General features: G+C 37.7%; 1 protein-coding gene across 1 annotated transcript; it reads right to left on the bottom strand.

The window, feature by feature from the left end:
• Positions 1 to 1,056: 1,056 nt before the first annotated feature.
• LOC149839914 (CASP-like protein 5B2) lies at positions 1,057 to 8,208 on the bottom strand. Its single transcript, XM_090002903.1, has 3 exons — positions 7,848 to 8,208; positions 2,707 to 2,839; positions 1,057 to 1,315 (listed from the first exon to the last, which is right to left on the bottom strand). Exons 1-3 carry the CDS (start codon positions 7,976 to 7,978, stop codon positions 1,115 to 1,117), a joined length of 465 nt encoding a protein of 154 aa, XP_089859029.1. The 5' UTR covers positions 7,979 to 8,208; the 3' UTR covers positions 1,057 to 1,114.
• Between the last annotated feature and the right edge of the window lie 13,226 nt (positions 8,209 to 21,434).

Below are 21,434 nucleotides of genomic sequence, written 5' to 3'. Positions count from 1 at the left end.
GGGCAGCCTACATCGGACTCAACGAAAGCAAAAGAGACTTTAGACACAACTTTACAATGTAAATCACAAGGGAACACCCCAGTTCTGACGATTTAAAAGAGATTTTGCATCCTACGTCTAAGGTTGTCAATAGGTTTGGTCAGACCCAAACCTGCCCATATAATTAATAACTGGGTTTGTGTTTTGTAGAGTCACCAAAATAGAATCCCGAACCCAGACTCGCATAATTTTAGAAATTTTTTTTTACTATATATATATATATATATATATATATATAATACTCGTGTTGGGTCGGGTCTGGTACCCAAAAAAATCATGACCCAACCTGACTCGCATATGGCCCTGGTTGGGTTCGAGTCAACCCGAATATTATTTGGGTCAGCACTTTCCATGACCATACCTAGGAGTGTCAATGGGTCGGGTTTGGTTCAGACCCATGTAGAACCAGACTTGAACCAGATTTTTGGGTATGGTATCGGGTCCAGACCCAGGTCCAATCAGGTCTACTATAAGAGAAACCATACCCAAGCCCGATAAAAACTACATGAACCAAACCCAGACCATACCCGATAAAATAATAAATTTTTAGCATTTATACACTGAAAAATTGTGGGTCTTAATCAAAAGTCAGGTCAGGCGGTTTGGTATAAAATTTTACAAACTATGCACAGATCCATGTATTAATCGAACATCCAGGTCCGGACCCAGGTCTTAATCGAGTCTCCTTATTTGTCACCATAGCCAGACCCTATAGGGTTTGGTCTGGGTCGGGTCCGGGTAAACCCGACCCATTGACACCCCTAACCATATCTGGGAATTCAGGATTGGGCCAAGTAGGATATCCAATACAAACCAGACCCATTGACAGCCTACCTCAAAGCGGTTAAAACCCCTCCCCAGAGCATGCTGCTTTGGCCTTTAAGGGACTTGATAAGAAATTGACGTCCAACTTCAATGTCCATGCTCATTTTTTGCTGTCGCCATCCCTGTCGTATATACAGCACCACAAAAGAGAGAGAGAACCCATGAACGTTCTTTGCAGATATAAAAAAATAAGAAGTGGCATTTTATATACAAGCATCAGTACAAGGTCAGAAGAGGGGCAATTTCGTTCTCAAACTGAAGCCAAAAGCCAAAACATGATGAGTGAGGAAACTGCAATCAGGAACCAGGTACCAAACGCCAGTGCAACTGAAAGCTGAAACTTTTGGCATGGCATGGGTGCAGCCTTGTTGCAATAATCCACATCACTCACGTACAATACTGTCACTCCGGCTGATGAGCATGCTGCTGCAAGAGAGAGTATTGCTGTCACCTACCAGAGATCATCGACACAAAATTCAGTTCAGAGCAGCCATTTTTTGACTTATAAACAAGGATAGATATGCAACAAGACTTTGACAACAAACATTTCAGGACATGAGCTGACGACAGCCATGCAGCACCTGTATGAAAGTACCATCCAGTTAAGGACAGGCACACTTGTTCATATGTCAAGGGCTGGTAAGGTTTTGAGCATTGTATCGAATTAAACCACATGCTCCACCGCTTGTGCAGGCCCCCGTCAATTCCTTTGAGTTTCGGTCGGTCTTGCGACCGTACTCCCCGAGGAAGAATCTCTCCTGCCTCCTCGCAGTGTACGAATGTCAAGTATAGTCTACTATGCAATCCTACAGGTTGAAACCTGTAGTAAAGGGAACGGAACACCCGTGCCAAACTCTCTCCCCTGTATATCTATCAATCATTGGAAAAACATCTCTATCCACGGTTTATCCATTGGGGAAGCATTTGATGCCATCTCCAATGAGTGGATGGCTTCGAGCGGCTCTTGTAAATGTCTTATTCACGCAACTCCCCGCCTTCCAAAGCAATGGGCTGAACCAACACCTATTTGTCCCGAGGGGACAATGAATATGAAGAGTTGATGAAACTCAAAAACATGAAGCACCCCAATTTTCTTGAGTGCCTAAAGTTCAGGCTCGGGCTCAAGCTGAACAATGTTTGCTTCCCAAACCTCAGTTGAGTATTCTTCATCCACAGGTACCTGATTAGCTTATAGGAATTATTCAAAACTGATAAGTCTGTCATGGATCCTGATTGTTTCGTGTAGGACACTGTCTGTATCAGCAACATTCCAACCACATTTTAGCATCCATTCACCACATAAGTGCAAACACCTTCCACACTTCAGTGTAAAATGCTAAACACTTATGTTGATATATCAGTCAACTAGGATTCCGTGGGACCTGAGATGGTCGCAGATGAATCTGAAGCCAGAGCCAGCAATAATGGTCGAGTCTTAAGACCAGACTCAGATTCCGACCTGCATCTGGACCCAGTGAACAGAATGGACTGGATAAAATGAGGACCTGGATGCACATGTTTAATCCACATCCAACATGATTTTGGTTCATTTATTCATTTGCAAGATCTAGTTGCAACCTCTTTTTCTGAGCCAGCCCGAAAAGCTCAAAGTGAATAATAGTCACAGGCTGCATCCAGCCAATTGCAGTTTATCGAAAGCATATCACCAATTCAGGAAGTTTCACTTATTTGTAAGTATATACATTTAGTTTTTTTGTTTTAAGCATAAGATACTACAGCTCTCTCTAGATAAAGGAAAACGGGAAAACAGGAGACAAATAACAAATAAGGAATTAAAATTCCAAATTGAAACTGGAGTTTCACTGGAAGGGGCCTACTCACCCAGTCACCAACAACAAACAGGCTCACTAGGACTGGATTCTGCAAGTCTCTCTTGATACTCAAAGCATAGGCGTCCAGACATGCAAGACCCAGGCTCCACAATACTTGCAAGCCCATTGAAGCAATCAAATAGCTGAAAGCAAAGAAATTTAGGAAAAGAGTGGTCTACTTTTCACAGAGTGCAAAAGATAGCTTGAAAAGCATAAAAGAGAGCAAAAGAACACAATATAAAGCCTTTGAAAATCGGCATGATCCGCAAGAGAAGCAGCCCCCTGGTAGAGGTGCAACATAGGTTTACTACCAAACAAGAGCTTAGATTTCAACGACCTTCAAAAAGAATAAACCATACAATGAAATAGATGAAAATCACATTTTGTAACAGATTCTGGTACCAAAAGATGTAGGATTTTTTTGTTTGTTTGTTTCTCTGGATGGGCTTATGTTAGCCCTTGAAACGGAAACAAGATTTTGGAGTCTGTTGATATCAGAATAATAACCATGAGTTTATGGTGTCCTGTCACCAGAACGATGATGAGAAAATCCATAGTATGGTAATCATGCAACCCTAAATACTCAAGTATATAGGATCTCCAATCCTCCATCCCCAACCTATAAACCAGATCCCTTACAAGTCCAGGTCAGTGTTCCTAACACAGACTCAGGGCTATCGTGGCTTACTCAAGGCTGTGTTCAGCAGTCGGACAGAGATTTCTGTTTCCTTGATGAGTAGGATTTGTTTCAAATTTTGTGATTGCACAGAGACAAACTTGCAAAAATTATCCTGACAAACAATTTTTAATGCCCAGTAGGAGAAATGAGCCTTTGACTAATTGACTCCCATTTGGTTTTGACACTCTCCATCCATATCGCATGGAGTTTGGTGTTACACGCATAAGACTACAAGATCACGTCCTCTCAAGAGCAGCAAGCTCTATCCTGGCATTTTTAAGAAATATCAACCATTACATGCATATATCTCAGAGAAGAAAATGAAGAAACACATGTAATGAGCGAACAGTCATGCATAGTGACCCCAAACAGAGTCAAGATTGCAACAAATTGAAATTGTTAACAAACAAAATGAGTCAAATGACTCTTAGTTGCTGCAGATATCTGATCAAGACTATCAGTGAGCACAGTACAAGTCATTGTTGCAAATAACTCCTACATTTTAACATTATTGTCATATTATGATGATAAATCACAAGATTATACTGATTCCTAGACTTTTAAAAAATGTACAGCCATTATTTATTTACTTCAGAGTTCAGACGAGAATTTTCTGAAAATTTTCCATGAAAACACATTCTTATCATTCTATGAAGCTCTAAAGAATTGCCTTGCATATAAATTCCAAATGACCAAATTACTTTACATTGACAGTGTTACTGGAAAGACATAATCTCAAACAAATATGATACAACTCGATCAAAGGCAAATATAAGTCAAAGAGAGTTTTGAAAGGGAAAAAAAAGAACAAGAAAAGGCCAAAAAGCAATATCAGCTAGGAGCCTAGGATGTGTCACAAGGAATAAGCAAATGATAATGCATAAGATAATACATCTATAACTCCAGGTACTTTCTGGGTATTAACATGACAGAAAGATCCAGTGACCAAGCATGACGAAAATATAACTCAGGTTTTTGGGAATATAATCCTAGAGCAATAGTCAAATGTAACAAATAGTGACACTCTACAAGGATAAACATCAACATCAGCAAATAATATTCTTGTTTACTAAGCTAAATAAATGGCAGAGTGCATGCTAATAGAAGTATTGATAAACATAAGCAACAGAAAAGCATAAGAAGTCTTCAGGAAAAGGTAGGTCCTATTTTGCAATGACGTTCTGCTACAAGGACATCAGTGGAAACAATAATCCTAGAATGAATAATATCTTGAAAAAAGAAAAGATAAAATGTTCCATAGAATTTTAAATATATAGAGAGAGAGGAGGGGGATGGTCATACCCTTTTTTTTGTTAGGTCCCATTAGGACCTTCCAAAAATTGCAGTCAGATATTTTTTGTTCAATATGTACTGTTAGATGTACTTATCATTGTTTACCTATGTCACCTGAGTATGGGTGCGGGTACAGGTACAACACCGCAATTCCAAAAAATGTGGATACAGGGACACAGCTATATATATATCACATAAATACAAAATAAACTGAATATAATATATTATATACTGAAAATATATAATATAATATAGGACACGCAAAATGGTGTGTCCGGTACCCGTACCGGTGTCGACATGGGTATGCCACCTAAAGTGGCGTATCCTGGTAACATAATTGTTTACTCAATAGAGAACATGTATTTGATTATGATTTTTTATGCTCAGATGTGTATTTTAAAGAGGTGAAAATAATCAACGGTTAATATTATACTAAAATTCGATGATAAAAGTATTTACATTTTTACATTAAATCAATTGAAAAAAAGCTTTTTTTTAGTAAATAAACAATGATAAACACATATAATGGTTCAGATCGAGCAAAAAACACTTGAAAGCATGACTATTAGAGGGCCGTAACAGGAGTTATATATATATATATGAAAGAGAGAGAGAGAGAGAGAGAGAGAGAGAGAGAGAGAGTTCTTGATTAATATGAAGGATGATGTAATAAATTGAACCTATGTTTACTGAAATGATCATAGATATGCAAGAACACTACAAGATATGAATTAGGCAATTGCTGTCAAACACTGTTGGACTTGGCGTAATGATCATCCAGCATCACAGCACTGTGGTCTCACTCACAGATTTAGTCTAGTCACTTTTCTTGAGAAGAGAAGTAATCTTATTGCAAAAAGAGGAAATGTGTGGCAGGTGATCACACTACAGACAGCTCAAAGAAAGAAAAGTGGAAAACAATATAAAGGAATTCAAGAAGTCCAAAGCAAATAGAGATCAATCTCTATGCCCAACACCTATGGCCTAACCAAGACAAATCAGATCTAATCAACACTATTCAATTTGGAGAGCTGTTTGGTGCAAGATTACTAGCAACCAATGCTTTCTTAAATGAGATGAACATTACTTTGGAAGAATTTTGATTTGACATTTTATATGGTATTTCATTCGACTTTAGTGAGACTTAGCAAAAAGCAGACTTTGCCTTGTGGCCTAGCCGGTGTTTGAATCTGCAAGGTAATGCAGCATAGCTCTGTTCAGAATCAAAATTCCACTGAATTAAGTGATCGCATCAACAACATTTATGCTGGCATCAATAAAGCCATTTTTACAAGTTTTTCTTCATTCTCACATGATGAAATGAGCATTACAATCTCATGAAGTCTGCATTCAACTCACTCTTAAGGCTTCCAATTACATTTAATTATGAAGACTTAGCATCCTTCACATTTTAAGAATTTAAACTTCCTTCCTGTGAATTTTAGTTATAAAACTATTTTGATTTCTTTGTGTAGTTTGCAATATGTGCTTTCACATTTTGAGAAATGGTACATTTTCAAATATATAAAAGTCCATAAACATATGTTTACGATAGATCGTTTTTTATGATCCATGTCCACCTGACAAGCAATTGGTGTGCATGCCAACAAAAGCATCTATCTTCTAACAAGGTTCTATGATCTTATGCAGATATCCTATTGCAATGACATATGAACATAATCTACCCAACATGCCTTGAACAATTGTTCTTGGATAAGCATCGATACGGCAAACTCCAGGCTCCAGGGCACCAACCTTCGCAGACACTAGCCTTATTTACATCTGATCAGAATAGAGCTTTTTCTCCCCATTTTTTGGCCTTAGCCTATTTCTGCTGCCACTCTATCAGATTAATCCATCCCATGAGAAGCACTGAGACAAGAGACAGCCATTAATAGGAGTATAATCCTCTGATTTAGTCTGACAATCATCTGGATTCGGGCCAGATTTTGTAGAAACCCAAAACATTGCCTACTACCACTGAGTGCCATGTGTGTTGACTCTTGTGTAGGATTTTATGTGTATAACTTCTGAGGCATAATGGTGAATATCCTTCTAATTTGAAACTGTATATATATATATATATATATATATATATATATATATATATATATAAAATTGTATTCCTACCCTGCATGAAATTAAAATACATTTGATAGATCTTGTGTCCATTCTGAAAAGAATTCCAAATTTTTAATAGACCCAAATAACACAGTAATTTCGAATCTAGACTGGGGCAGACAAAAGAACAAACAAGAAAAAAAAAATCAAATATCACACATCATCAAATTTCAAAGATAAAAAAGATGAAGAAAAACGAAATGAAATATTGAAATTGTCCATGAAAAACAACATAACAAAGTCAAAGAAAGTACTGCAACTGTTTGTGGGAGATACTTGCAAACAAAATGATGCCAAAACTACTCAGACTACAAAGCAGCAAAAAGAGCACTAGTTCCCGTCGTATATTTGGAACTTGTAATTGACTTTCTAGTAGGTTTCTGTCCAGTCCGTAATGACGTTTACATTGCACTTCAAAAGGCAATCGCATTAATGGCCTAGAGTGAGTTGTTTGACAATAATGTCAAACATATTTTCAGCTTAGTTGAAACCTATAGCAATGTCAAAGATGAGTCAATTGATTTCCTCTTAACCGTCATAACCACTTCAAAGGAACATAGTTGCAGGTGCTTTTTGCCTAAATCTGAAATTGTACTTGTGTTATCATTTATTATTTACTAAAACACATACTCTACATCAAATTATAGAAATCTCTCACATTTTATCATAAAATTCTAGTGCAATATGAGCCACTGATTTTTTAGATCCCGCTAAACGCGCATCTGAACATAAAAAGCACCTTGTCTAATACATGTTTTCCACTAAGCAAGCTATATAAAACACATCTTTAAGTTCAGATTAAGCAAACGTCTGCAACTCTGCCTTTTTTTGGAACATATATATAATTTGGTGTAATCATCATCGTCACCGTAGACGTCAATACAACTACAAAAGAAGGAAACAGACAAACAAATTTCCCCTGGAATCGATACAAAGCAAAGCTCATACAAAAGAAGAATCCTCAAGAAAAGGAATCACGAGAAAATAGTAGGACACGAGTAAATACCAAATCCGAGGGGAAAAAGAAACACACGGAGAGAGAGAGAGTACGAACGAACCAGAAGGCCGTGTAGTTCGAGAAGCCCGAAGCCGTCACCATGGAGGCGATCGAGCCGGCCGCCAGCAGGCACTGGCCGGTCCTGAGGACCAAACCGCTAACCGTACCGGGCGTCCCGGGGAGATCCTTCATCTCGCTCTCTGAGAGGACCCTTCCTGAAACGGCGACCCCTCAGACCGCCACGACGCGCCAAAATCTCAGAAACCCTAACTGCTACCGGTCTCCCCTCTCAGAGTTCACGGGGACGAGAACTAATCGAAGGGCTGGAATTGCTCGGGAACGGAATCGGAGGGCCAGAAATTGTTCTCAGATTGCGTCGAGCTTGAAGCCTTAGAGACGAAGCGTTTGGTTCCGAGGTCAGCGTGGGGGAAATGGAAAAAAAGGAGGTATTTTGGTTGATTTTTTTATATAATATATTAATTTTATATTCACAAGTCAGCTTTATTCTTCTTCCTTCTTTTGTTTTTTTTCTTTTTTTGCCTTTTTTATTTTTACTTTTTAAGTTCTTTTTTCGATAGAGAAAGCTGGGGTTAGGCAGACCCCTGCCAGTTATAATACAACCATATACCTGGGTTTTGAACCTGCAACGTCCCAACACAAGGTGACGTGCACTAACTACTCCTGCCAGACAAGCGGAGCCCCCATTGGTACTTTTTAATTCCTTGGTGTCGCCGGTAACACAAAGGCCGTCACCACCGGAATCCGATGCGGCACCTTTATTATTTTGTGCCTCATAAATTTATGGTATATTTGGACTACACCCATTTTAGTTCGGGATCAGGATCCAAATGTCTATGTTTTATAGCAATGTTGTCAGTTTCGGAATGGGACCTGTATCGTTTTTTCATAAAATGCTCATATCCGTATCTTATTCGGACCCGTATCGGGCCATATCTTATCGGACCTGTATCGATTGGTATATGTCTATTCAAAAATCATTTTTAATAAAAAAAATCATGAAATGAAAAAATATTTAAAGAATCAGAAAAAATATGAAAAAAATAAAAATTAGAAATAATTGATAAATCAATATAACTCAAAAAAATACAAAAATAAACAATCGGACTAAATCGGCGGTGGAGGAGGAGTAACCGGTAGGGTTGGCCGAACTTGGGAGCGGCGTTGCGGTGGAACTGAAAGGGCGAACCGGTGAAAAAACTCGAAACAGGAAAGGGCGAGCGAAAGGCAGAAACTCGAACGTGAAAGGGCCAAGGCCGTATGCGACAGGGAAAACCAGAAAAGGGGACGATTCAGCAGGACCTTTTGGCCTGAATCGGCCGATCTTTGAAAAGGGGCCGATTCAGACCCTTGTATCGTATCAAAAATCTAACGATACGATACTTATCCGCCGATACAGGCTAATACGCGCCCATACTGATAACATTATTTTAAAGTACCTGATCAGATCCAGCCCGGATACTGTGATGAGTTTTATTGCTTTTCGTGAAAATGGACCAATTGAATTAAGGTCAAATGGATCCGAATCGAACAGTTCTCTGACCCCAAGCTAGGGATGTGTAAACTGGTCCGTTTGATTAGCACTAATGTGCTGTGGCCGTTTAACTTAGTTTGATTATGAGCTCGAACTCGCTTGGCTCATCACATGACCAAGCTTTAACACTTCAAGCTCGTCTTAGTCAGCTCGTTTACCAGCTAGACCCCACGATGGTTGAATGTGGGTCTCACTGGTCCGTTTGATTAGCACTAATGTGCTATGAATTGACTTTGTTTTAGTCAAATTTAGTAAAAGCCAAAACCAAATGAATACAAATCAGGTGTGGATATGGTTTTGATTTTTTACTATCGAAGCCAATGGATATCTACATTTGATGGATATCCTAATCCGATTACATGTAAAACAAATTAGGTTTCATAAGAGCTTTCCACCATCAGAATCGGAATCTGTGTAGCCAATATCCCATTTTTAGATCTCATATTGTCGGTATCGGACCCGAAACCGAACCATTTGAAACTAAACCAGTGGCCCAGAATTTCCCTCGTAGCTCACCCCGTAACCAAGGGCCAAAATGCAAAAGAGAAAAGAGGTAAAAATTCGAAAAAAAAATACAGCAAACATGCCTAAGTTTTCATTTATTTATAAATACAGCTTAAATTTTGAGATATTACTAATACACGCAGCCTAATTTAACAAAAAAAAAACTCAAAATTAGGCTCGTATTTATAATATTTCAAAAGTTAAGCTGTGTAGATCAAAAGTTTGGAGTGATTTTATAAAGTTTTCAAAAAAAAAATCTACGTTTTAGATTCTAAACACTCGGCCTCGAAGGGGTTTGGCGTAGTGGGATGGAGCCTAGGCTTCTTGGCAGGCAGTGTAGGTTCCAATCCCATGGGCATCGCACTTCGTGCAAGCTGCAGCATGGTGACTCCCTAGGGGTAAGGGTAAGCTCACTGAGTTTTATGCTGTCAGTTATCATAAAGTAATGCAGGAGAGCCAGTGCTATGATCTCTCTCTCTCTCTCTCTATATATATATATATATATATATATATAGAGAGAGAGAGAGAGAGATAGATATAGATATATAGATATAGATAGAGAGAGAGAGTAGATCTTAAGTGCTTGAATATTAGGTACCTGCGATACATGATTGATGGATTTTTTTTCTCTTTCGGTATTTTTTTTCATAGTTTTGACTCAATAAATGTGTTGGGCATGGTTGATCCATGAGGAATCCACACCTGAATCATGTGTTTTTGAAGAAAAAATGACATTTGAAGCCTCAAAAATTTACAAAGATTTTTTACCTTTGATTTTTTTAACCTTATAAAAATCCACCCATGTGAGAATTGAATACTTCAAGAGTTGATCCCTATAAAATCAATTACATAGATCAGGTTGGTAGCCCTTTTTGGCTTTTTGTTTTCAGCCTATCAATCCCAAGCCAAAATCCAACTTTCTCTCTCTCTCAAAACATGACACTCTCTCTCATGACTGTTCCATTTATCAGTCCTAAGCGAAGCTCTAAATGTATTGCTTAGCCTATTTGACTGTTTCATAAACCCTCAATCAACAGCAATTGTGAAGATCCGAACATTGAAGACGGATTGGATCCCAAATCCAATTCACCAGACCTGATCCAGAATGCGACTAGTGCCAGATTCAATCGTGCAAGACCATTTGGGTTCAATTGGATCTCTGACACCACAAAATCCATTTGCTTATCATATTTCAAGTGTCCATATATAGTCCCATTTTGATGTTTGGTTTCATTTTTGCATGTTTGAAACCATATTAGACTTTATCTTGTATTTTATTTTATTTTATTTTATTTTTTTATTTTTTTTAGGTGTCGGATTCTACATATTCAGATAGTTCTAGTGTCTTGTAGGATTATTTTGTGGTACTAGAGGGTGTATGGGGTTTCAGGGTAGTTTTAATTTTATCGCATTTTATTTTTATGCATTTTTGTTTGCGGGTCCAATTCATAGCATTGTTTGGATCTGAAGCAAGATCCAAACCCAAATATGACCCCAAGTTGGCGCCACCCATATGTGATTAAGTTTAGCCTAGGGGTGGCAATCGGGTCGGGTTGGCGGGTTGGCGTGTCAGCATACCTCAACCCAAACCCGACCCGTTTATTAAACGGGTCGGCTGTGGCAAACACGAACCCGACCCGTTTAATAAACGGGTAACCCGACACAACCCGCCAACCCATTTAATAAATGGGTTGGGTCGGGTAAACGGGTTTTCAGGTTCGCGGGTCGGGTTGGCGGGTTGACGGATCGGGTTGGCAGGTAGGCAGGTTGACGGGTCGGGCAGACGGGTTGGCGGGTTGGCGGGTTGACCCACCCGCCTAACCCGTTTATTAAACGGGTCAGTCGGGTTGGCGGGTTGGCATGCCCCCAACCCGAACCCATTTAATAAACGGGTTACACGGGTCGACCCGTTTATTAAACGGGTTGACTTAAGCCCAACCCGAACCCGCCTAAGAGGCGGGTTGGCAGGTCGGATCAGAAATTGCCACCCCTAGTTTAGCCCTTGTTTGAATTTTCTTTTGACTTTGAAAGTCAAAAGAGTTGTTGAAAAGGAAATTCAAGGCTATGTGCAAAAATAGTAAAAATTCAAAATATCCTTGAAAATAGGATGCCTTGGAAGAGCCATTACTTGGGAAAAGGGATTTCTCTCTTTAATGAGACCCATTTCCCATGTGTTAAAGAGAGGGGGTCAACCATGGTGGAGGAGGCTTGCTTTTGATTCTAGAAAAATCATCATTTTGAAGGTTGTTTTTGTTGTGTGTTTCCATCATTTTCGGTATTTTGGATTGTTAGACACAGTTTCAGTATTTGGGTTGTATCTCTTCAGATACAAGGCTAATTAATGCGAGCTTTGACTCGTTGCAAAGCCAAGACACCAAGCTACAATATTGGTGTTGATCAGAATCAGTGCTTGAGAATGATTAAAATTCCTGGTTGTTCTTGTTGTGTAAGGAAAAGAGACACTCATTTCTAAGGTGTGAGGATTCATTTGGGGAAGAAAGGCTTGTGCGCCGGTTTGAGGTTCTCGTCAGTGAACATCCATATCTTGATCTTTCATTGGTGCTTTCGTTTACCTTGGTGAAGGCTGCTTAACATCATCTTTGTCGAGCTTGTTGCTGCAAACTAGATAACAACTTTCAACTTGTTATCTTTGGTTATTTCATATATTGCATAGTTGTTGGTCTTCGTATGATAGATTGCGTGTTAAAGTTTATTAGAATATTTTCCAAAACATTAGTGAAATTGTTCTTGTGATTCTGTTACTCCAAATCTCATTTTTTGCTGATGTATGCTTGTGTTTTGATTGAATCTCGTTTTTTGCACTCAGGTTTGTCTGACATAGTCTCAGTGTTCAGGCTCTATCTCCCTAGATACTGAGCCAAATCATGTGATCTTTGACTTGTTGGAAAGTTAAGATCTCACCTTATAACGTTTTAGTTTACGGTTTCCTATGAATTGTCCTTATGTGCCCATGAAGATTATTGGCAAATCTATGTCAGTCAGACAAGACTTGAGTGTTGTACTGTGCAACATATTTCTGTTACTATTTTGTATTTTTAGTATACCATTTTGATTACTAGATAAAAAAATTCAAATCATATCTTGTTGGAAAGATAACACTCTTATCTACATCTTTCGTGTTTATGATTTTTCCTTAATCGAATCCATCGATAGCTTAAAATAGCCAACAATCTCTGCTACAATCATGTTTATTTGAATCTGGAATGATGTTTTGTTTGCAATAAGTGTCTGATCTTCATGACATATTTTATCCAATATTGTGTATTTTGGTAATCCGAGTGAGTTTTTGAAAAATAGATATCATGATTAAGATTCTTTCTATTAAGATATTTTCCTGAATCAATTTGTTGGTTGCTCAAAAAATTGCCTTTGTTAGTTGCATGTTTATTTTCTTGTTATGCAATTCAAAACCATTAGAACAGAAAATACACCGACTTCAAATATATGTAGAAATCGATTTACTGAATCAAAATTCATAGATTTTAGTTCTCTAGAAAATACACAAACTAAGCTACATATTTTTTGTTTAGAGTTTTCCCAAACTTTTTCGTTTGAGGGCTCAAAAACCCTTTCAAAAATGACTGACTATTTTTCAATCAGCCTGTCGATGACCAGTCTAACTGGTCCAGAGATTCATTCGTAAATCGGATACTCCATATTTAATTTTTGTGATTTTATGTTCGTTAGAAACGTGTGTCTGTCACACATATTTCTTGTGTTTGTCATTTCTAATAAAATAGAGGTCTACTACCTCAAATCGCTCTTTGACTGAGTCTTATCTGGACTCAACTATCATCCTTTTAGCTTTCGTGTATGGAGATCCCTTTGGATCTTGGATCGTGGATCAGCTCCAGTGCCAACTCCACCATCATTTTGGTATTAAAGCCTTCATTGTCGCTACACCATTTTGGTATCAGAGCGAGGTTTGCTAAATTTCTTAATCCGACACGGTTTAGGTTTTGGATTTATGTTGTTCACTGTCCTTAAATTTTTTTTTAGGAATTAGTCACCATGACTGGGCAAATGAGTTGGTGGGATCGTCATGAGAAGGAAATTGGGGATCTACAGTATCAACTTCTCGAAGCGCAGAACCAACTCCTTTGTTATAATATAAAACTTTGTGAAATAGAGTTAGAGGTAGAATGTCGGTCTAAGCCAGGTGTGCAGGGAAATCGAGGTCATGTAGGTGGTATGACTCAGATCTTAGGTCTGATCCGCATTGATTTTCATATTCGGGTAGAAAGATAAATCCACCCAAGAGATCCAATTGGGAGTCTCAAGCTCTAAAGATGAAGTCGAATTATGTGAATCCTTCGCATAGGGGTCCGAGGCAGAATACTTGTGCACCTGTCTCATTGTTTAGTCCCCGACCCAACCCCACCTCAGTTAAATATATAAATGCTAGGGTTAGGTGTGAGGATGCTTCGTATGTAAGTTGAGAGGTCGAACAAAATCTTATTTCTTATGACTTAGAACCTCAGAAAATCAAAGAAGTCATATTGGAGAATGAGGATTTAAAACTTGATTTGGATTGCGAAAAAGAGTCTCAATGCGAAGAAATTAGTCGCATTCATGTTACCTTCATAAAGGATCCTCTAGATGAGCCTTTTCGTGAATATTTTGGTGACCCCATATTCGATGAGAGTGATGAGGAAAATGAAGAGGAACTCATCCTTGATAGAGAGTCTGATGAGTTGATCGACATTTCTTTCATTTCTGACATAGAATATCGTGAAGAACTATCTCATCTCATTTTTGGCAACCCTTTGTTTGTTGAAAATCTCGAAGGTTGTCTATCATTGTTGGAGGACAAATTCATCTTTGATAATCTGATTTATAAAGATGTTGATGAAAACATTAAAAATAAAGAATCAGTTATTTGTGAGGATGTCGACAATGACCTCACACGTGTTTTTAATAATCCCATCTTCGAGAAAAATGTCTCCTCTCAAAGTATTAAAAATTCTATTGAAATGTGTGTCAATGAGCGCTTAGACATTGAACATTCTTCTGTTGAATCGTTTAAGAGTTTAGAGACTCATTCTAGTTTAAAAAATGAGTCAACCACATTAGGTTTAGTTAGCATTAAAGTCCCAAATCTTGTTTGTATCCATTAGGGGTTAACTGATAATCTTACCCATACTTCTTTGAATATTCATCATAGTAAGTTTGATTTGTTCCTACATTGTATTGCTTATGAGTTACCTTATGATTGTCAACATTGTAGTGCAAAATTCAAAATTTTGAGGTATATGATACACAATCAATTGTTATATGTTTCTGATCTATATTTGTTTACAATCAGTACAGCTCTAATGCAAGGTAAAGTTGTTAAATACAATGTTTTAGATGCTTTTGAGCTTCAATCATATTATTCTGCATTGCATTTTCCAAATAATGTTGAATTGCATTACTTAAATTATTATTCTCATTTTTATACAAAATTGACTGCCTTGCGTAATTTATTTCTTATTTCTGTGGGCAGATATTGCATTGATTTTATTCTAAATTTTTGCAGGGATTATGGAGTTGTGCATGAGAAGAATGATGCTCTAAGGAAAAAGCCTTTCGACTCAGGGGAGAATGATGCAGGGCATTTTGAAGATCCGAACATTGAAGACGAATTGGATCCCAAATCCAATTCACCAGACCCGATCTAGGATGCGACTAGTGGTAGATCCAATTGTGTAGGATCATGTGGGTCCAATTGGATCTCTGACACTATAAAATGCATTTGCTTATCATATTTCAAGTGTCCATATATAGTCCCATTTTGATGTTTTGTTTCAGTTTTGCATGTTTAGAACCATATTAGACTTTATCTAGTATTTTTTTATTTTTATTTTTTTAGGTGTCAGATTCTACAGATTCAAATAGTTTTAGTGCCCTGTAGGATTATTTTGTGGTACTAGAGGGTGTACAGGGTTCCATGATAGTTTTAATTTTTATCGCATTTTATTTTTATGCAATTTTGTTTGCGGGTCCAATTCATAGCATTCTTTGGATCTGAGCCAAGATCCAAACTCAAATAGGACCCCTAGTTAGTGCCATGTGGTCAAGTTTAGCCCTTGTTTGAATTTCCTTTTAACTTTGAAAGTCAAAAGAGTTGTTGAAAAGGCAATTCAAGGCTATATGCAAAAATAGTAAAAATTCAAAATAGCCTTGAAAATAGGATGCCTTGGAAGAGCCATTGCTTAGAGAAAGGGATTTCTCTCTTTAATAAGACCCCTTTTCCATATGTGTTAAAGAGAGGGGGTCAACCATGGTGGAGGAGGCTTTCTTTTGATTCTAGAAAAATCATCATTTTAAAAAAGGTGGTTCTTGTTGTGTGTTTTCGTCATTTTCGGTATTTTGGAATGTTAGACGCAGTCTCAGTATTTAGGTTGTATCTCTCAAGATACAAAGCCGATTGATGCAAGCTTTGGCTCATTGCAAAGCCAAGACACCAAGCTATAATATTAGTGTTGGAAGTTTGATCGGAATCCATGTCTGAGAGTGGTCAAAATTCCTTGTGTGCCAGTTTGAGGTTCTTGTTGTGTGAGGAAGAGAGACACTTATTTCTGAGGTGTGAGGATACATTTAGGGAAGAAAGGCTTGTGTGTCGGTTTGAGGTTCTCTCCAGTGAACATTCGTTGCTTGATTTTTCATTGGTGCTTTTGTTTGCCTTGGTGAAGGTTGCTTGACATCATCTTCATCGAGCTTGTTGTTGCAAACTAGATAACAACTTTCAACTTGTTACCTTTGGTTATTTCGTATATTGCATAGTTGTTGGTCTTCGTATGATAGATTGCTTGTTAAAGTTTATGAGAATATTAGTAAAATTGTTCTTGTGATTTTGTTACTCTAAATCTCATTTTTGGCTGATGCATGTTTGTATTTTGATTAAATCTTATTTCTATAAAAGAAACTCGTTTTTGCAAGAGAAACTCATTTCTACACTCGGGTCTGTCTGACACAGTCCCAGTGTTTGGGTTGTATCTCCCTAGATATTGGGCCAAATCGTGTGATATTTGGCTTGTTTAAGATAATACCCTACAACTTTGCAGTTTATGGTTTCTTGTGAATCGTCATTATATGCCTATGAAAATTACTGGCAAATCCCTGTCAGTTGGACAAGACTCGAGTATTGTCTTGTGCAACATATCTCTGTTATTGTTCCGTATTTTTAGCATATCATTTTGATTACTAGTTAAAAAAATTCAAATCATATCTTATTGGAAAGATAACACTTTGATCTACATCTTTCATGTTTATGATTTTTCCTAAAACGAATCTGCCGATAGCCTAAAATAGCCAACAATCTCTGCTATAATCATGTTTATTTGAATCTAGAATTGTGTTTTGTTTGCAACAAGTGTCTGATCTTTATGACATATTTTATCCAATATTGTGTATTTTGGTGATCCGATTTAGTTTCTAAAAAATAGACATCCTGCTTATGATTATTTCTGTTAAGAATTTTTCCTGAATCGATTTGTTGGTTGCTCAAGAAATCGCCTTTGTTAGTTGCATGTTTATTTTCCTGTTCTACAATTCAAAACTATTAGAATAGAAAATACACCAACTTCAAATAGATGTAGAAATCAATTTTCTGAATAAAAATTCATAAATTTTAGTTCTCTTGAAAATAGACAGGCTAAGCTACAGATTTTCTATTTGGAGTTTTCCCAAACTCCTTCATTTAAGGGCTTGAAAACCCTCTCAAAGATGACTGACTGTTTTCCAGTTAGCCTATCGATGACCAGTCCAACTGGTCCAGAGATTCGTTCATAAATTGAATACTCCATATCCAATTTATGTGATTTTACCTTTGTTGGAAACATGTGTCTGTCATGCATATTTTCTGTATTTGTCATTTTTGATAAAATAAAGGTCTTCTATCTCAAATCCCTTTTTGACTGAGTCCTATCCAGACTCAACTGTCATCTTTTTAGCTTTTGCGCGTGGAGATCTCTTTGGATCTCAGATTGTGGATCGGCTCCAGTGCTAACTCCGCCATCATTTTGGTATCAGAGCTTTCACATCGCTACACCACAAATGCTCATCTTTAATGTCGTTAGAGAAGACAATGATGGCCTCTCTCTCTCTAAAGTGCCCCTATTCACTAGTGTCTCTCCTGCTCACATTGATGTCGTTCAGTTCTTCTGATCGCCTGATTCATGTGGGCGATATGTTTGACTATCCATTAATTAATTCTTAAGCAACTTTGACAGCATTTTCAATATTTTATACTTTGCAAAACTTGTAGTGCTAAAGGACCTTTGAGCTATATGTTTAAATCTTTTTGCTTGATTGTCACACTGTTGGATCCTGAATTTAGATCCAGTATGGCCATAGGATTTTACATCAGAACCCCAAGAGCCATAAAGAATGGTGGACTCATTAAGATAATTCAATATGTTTTATAGATTGCATGTAACCTATAATATATGAGTTATGGAGAGGGATATAAAGTTCAATGGGGCATTCTCTATGTTAACGATGGAGTTAAGCCCAATCCTTCATGGATTTCTATATATAGATTCGTGTCCATAACAATAGGCATAGTAGATACATAAGCTCAATAGAGGATTCAGGATAAAACTCGTCATGTGGAGAGGGTTGAAATAACTTAACCAGTAAATAAAGGTTTAAGTTCTCTTTCTAGCGACATGCTCCATCAAATTTAGTGACCCATTCAAACTAGATTAAGGAACTCTAGAGTTTCAACATTGGTATCAGAGCGAGGTACTAGTGTACGAGGATGAAGAGTCTGTGGTGCAAGGCAGGGCCATGCATTATGCAATAGCAATGCAGGGGTTCGGCCACCACCAATAGAAAATAAAGGGGGAAAAAACAAAAGAAGAAAAACAAGGAGAGTGTGAAAGAAATAGAGGCAGAGGAAATCCCTCTGTCGGTTTGCAGTGCCCTGCGGTTTGTCGAATGGTTGTGTTAGGCAGCCCCTACTACCAAAAACAACAGCGGCAAAAGAAAAAAAAAACTTTCAGTACCTCACAGTCTCGTACCATATGGGGGAGCTCTTCAACAGCTACAATGAGCCCATGAACACCTCTATTTTCTTTCGAGACCACTCATCCCTCAAACTAAGTATCATGCTGAGTGGTAGTTTGACCCAGTTTTCGACTGATACTTGTGTCTAGGCTTTATCTGATTCTCCAGAATGAAGGAGAAGTACTGACAGAACCGCCTCACAGCATTTCGATGGGGGAATCCAATACATAAGAGGAACTCAAGCCAAGTGATGAGTTTCTCCTCAGCATCGCAAGAGAGGAGCACTGGGTGCTTTCTAATGTTGGTGATCCCCAAAGACTCCAGGAAGTAGTGTGTGGGGTGGTTGCACCAGTGCCAGCGACGATGACTGTGGTTGAACCTACGTAGAAGAGAGAGAGAGATCAGTGGGTGTCTTCTCCTCTTCAATAGAAAATCCTTTATTTTCTGCTAAAGATTGTAGTTGTGAGGTTGCGATATGCTCTTCCTTTGTGATGGGGCTCCTCAACCCCATATCTTTTTGCCGAAAAACCATGACCAAAATAAGGAGGAGAGGTGGTTGTGACTGCCGGCTATGTGCCTATTTGGTGTTGAGCAAGCCCAACCGAAGTGACGAGCTGATCTCACTCGAGGACTAAGTGAAGACAGAGACGGCGATCATAGCCTCCATCATCAGGGTTGGTGGCGGCGCTCATCGTGAGAGGTGGTGGAGCTACTAGAGATGGTGGAGACCCCTCCATTGGCTAGGCATAACTTGTGACTCGTCGGACGGTGGTGTCAGAATAACGTCAGTTGGCCGGACGTTGGTGCCAGAAGAGCAGCAACCGTGTAACTCAACCCTTTGTTTTAATATTCTGGCGATGTATTCACTGGCCATCGCCGACCATTGTTGTAACGCCCCAAATTTATAAGTCCCGAAAAGCATGATTTTTTTTATATAAAATTACAACGGGGTAAAATCAATCGGGAGTAAAACTTAGCACACAACTTTTCTTTCACATTTACATTTGGACATGCATTAAATCTTAGAATTTTAAACATCCATAATAGAAATAATGATTTCACATGTTCTTTATTAATAATAAAAATCAAGAATTTAATCAGAGTCCTAAACAAATAATATGCTCTTATTTATCAACTTTGGCAAGTTTGGGAAAGGTTTCACTTGACCCATGTTGCAACCTCTCGCTATCGCATGTAAATTCATTCACCTCCTGAAAAACATTGAATATCCATAGGGTTAGACAAATATGTCTCAGTAGAGTAAAGTTATACTAAGCAAGTAATCTAGAATTCACATGTACATATCTCTTCAAACTTTCATACACTTATATTTTAATTTTGGCAATATTTAATAAGTATTGCAAGTATATCGAATAAGCATCAAATCAGAACAGATAACCATTATTCATCATTCACTTGAGTAAAATGCATGAACAGTTAAATATGTATGAACTTACCAATACAGAGACTCTTTTTATGTATGAATAAATTCTTATCTTTGATTATTTTTTTTTCTTATATGATGCATATCATGCCCACATGATGCACATACAATTTAGGTTCCATTTGTTAGCCCTGTTGGTACCACACAGACAATAACCTGATGAAGGACCATGGCTCGGGCATAATTTCATGCAAGTGTAGCTTTAGCCTGGCCGAGTACACTTCACCAGTCTATGTGCTAGACGCCAAGAGCGAGAGAGACTCTAAACACAATAATAATATACCTGATGCATCAAATTTTTCTTATGACTTCTGTATTCTCTGTGTTGCAGACTATGCAGAGGCTTCTCCTCTCTTCGTGGGTGGGAAAAGGAGCAACCTTTCATGCTTAAACAATATTCACAAAGTCAATATGTACTGCTTACCCTCTCTTAATAAGCCAATGCTTTAGTGTTATGGTTTTATTTATTTGCATTAGAATTTTTCATGCAATACCATAACCAAATTTATGAAAGCTAATTTGTCCACTTTAGAACCCCAATTTGCAAGTTTGAATAGGCATTAAATTCTACATTCATACATCTTGCTTAGTAAGTATGTGAACATATCAATAAGTATCATGATAAGCTTTCATATTTTTGCATGCATAGCTACAATTTTAATACATATCAAAATTCATAGTTTTGGGATTCTGTTAGCCAGTTTTTAAAAAATTCACCAAAATTTATATATTATAAATTACATTTTCTTAATTTTTTTGTAAATACACGTGTTTCAAAAAAACAACCCAAGAAACATAACTAAAAAATTCTTCATAGATATATCAAGAAAATTCTGGGACTAAACCCTATTATGGACAAATATAAGACAGTCCCTGTTTCTGTAGAAGTAATTTTTCAGTTTGAGAAATTTTTGTAGACTTCCAGATAAATCTTTTCATAAAACCTTTTTTACAGGACCATCTTATATATGTTCAAATTCACCTAATTTTTTCTTGATTTATTTTGATCAGCCTTGAGTAGGTCTTTAAGGTTCTCAAAACTGTGGGTCAGAACTGTGTTGCAGACATATTAGAAAATTTATACTCTGTTGCAAGAAACGTTTCAGCCCCAATACACACACAAACAAAATAAATTA

This window comes from Nuphar pumila, chromosome 4, assembly GCF_984573655.1.
Source record: "Nuphar pumila chromosome 4, dmNupPumi1.hap1.1, whole genome shotgun sequence".
NCBI classification, from domain to species: domain Eukaryota; kingdom Viridiplantae; phylum Streptophyta; class Magnoliopsida; order Nymphaeales; family Nymphaeaceae; genus Nuphar; species Nuphar pumila.
The sequence above is the reverse complement of the archived record's forward strand: the minus strand, read 5'-3'. Positions and strand labels throughout refer to the sequence as shown.

What these genes read in the sequence shown, in the direction of transcription:
- LOC149839914 (XM_090002903.1), bottom strand. Translation starts at nt 7,978, where the DNA reads ATGAAGGATCTCCCCGGGACGCCCGGTACGGTTAGCGGTTTGGTCCTC. An exon ending in TCGAACTACACGGCCTTCTG is followed by an intron (nt 2,840 to 7,847) that starts GTTCGTTCGTAC and finishes CTTTGCTTTCAG; the next exon opens with CTATTTGATTGCTTCAATGG. An exon ending in TGTTTGTTGTTGGTGACTGG is followed by an intron (nt 1,316 to 2,706) that starts GTGAGTAGGCCC and finishes GATCTCTGGTAG; the next exon opens with GTGACAGCAATACTCTCTCT.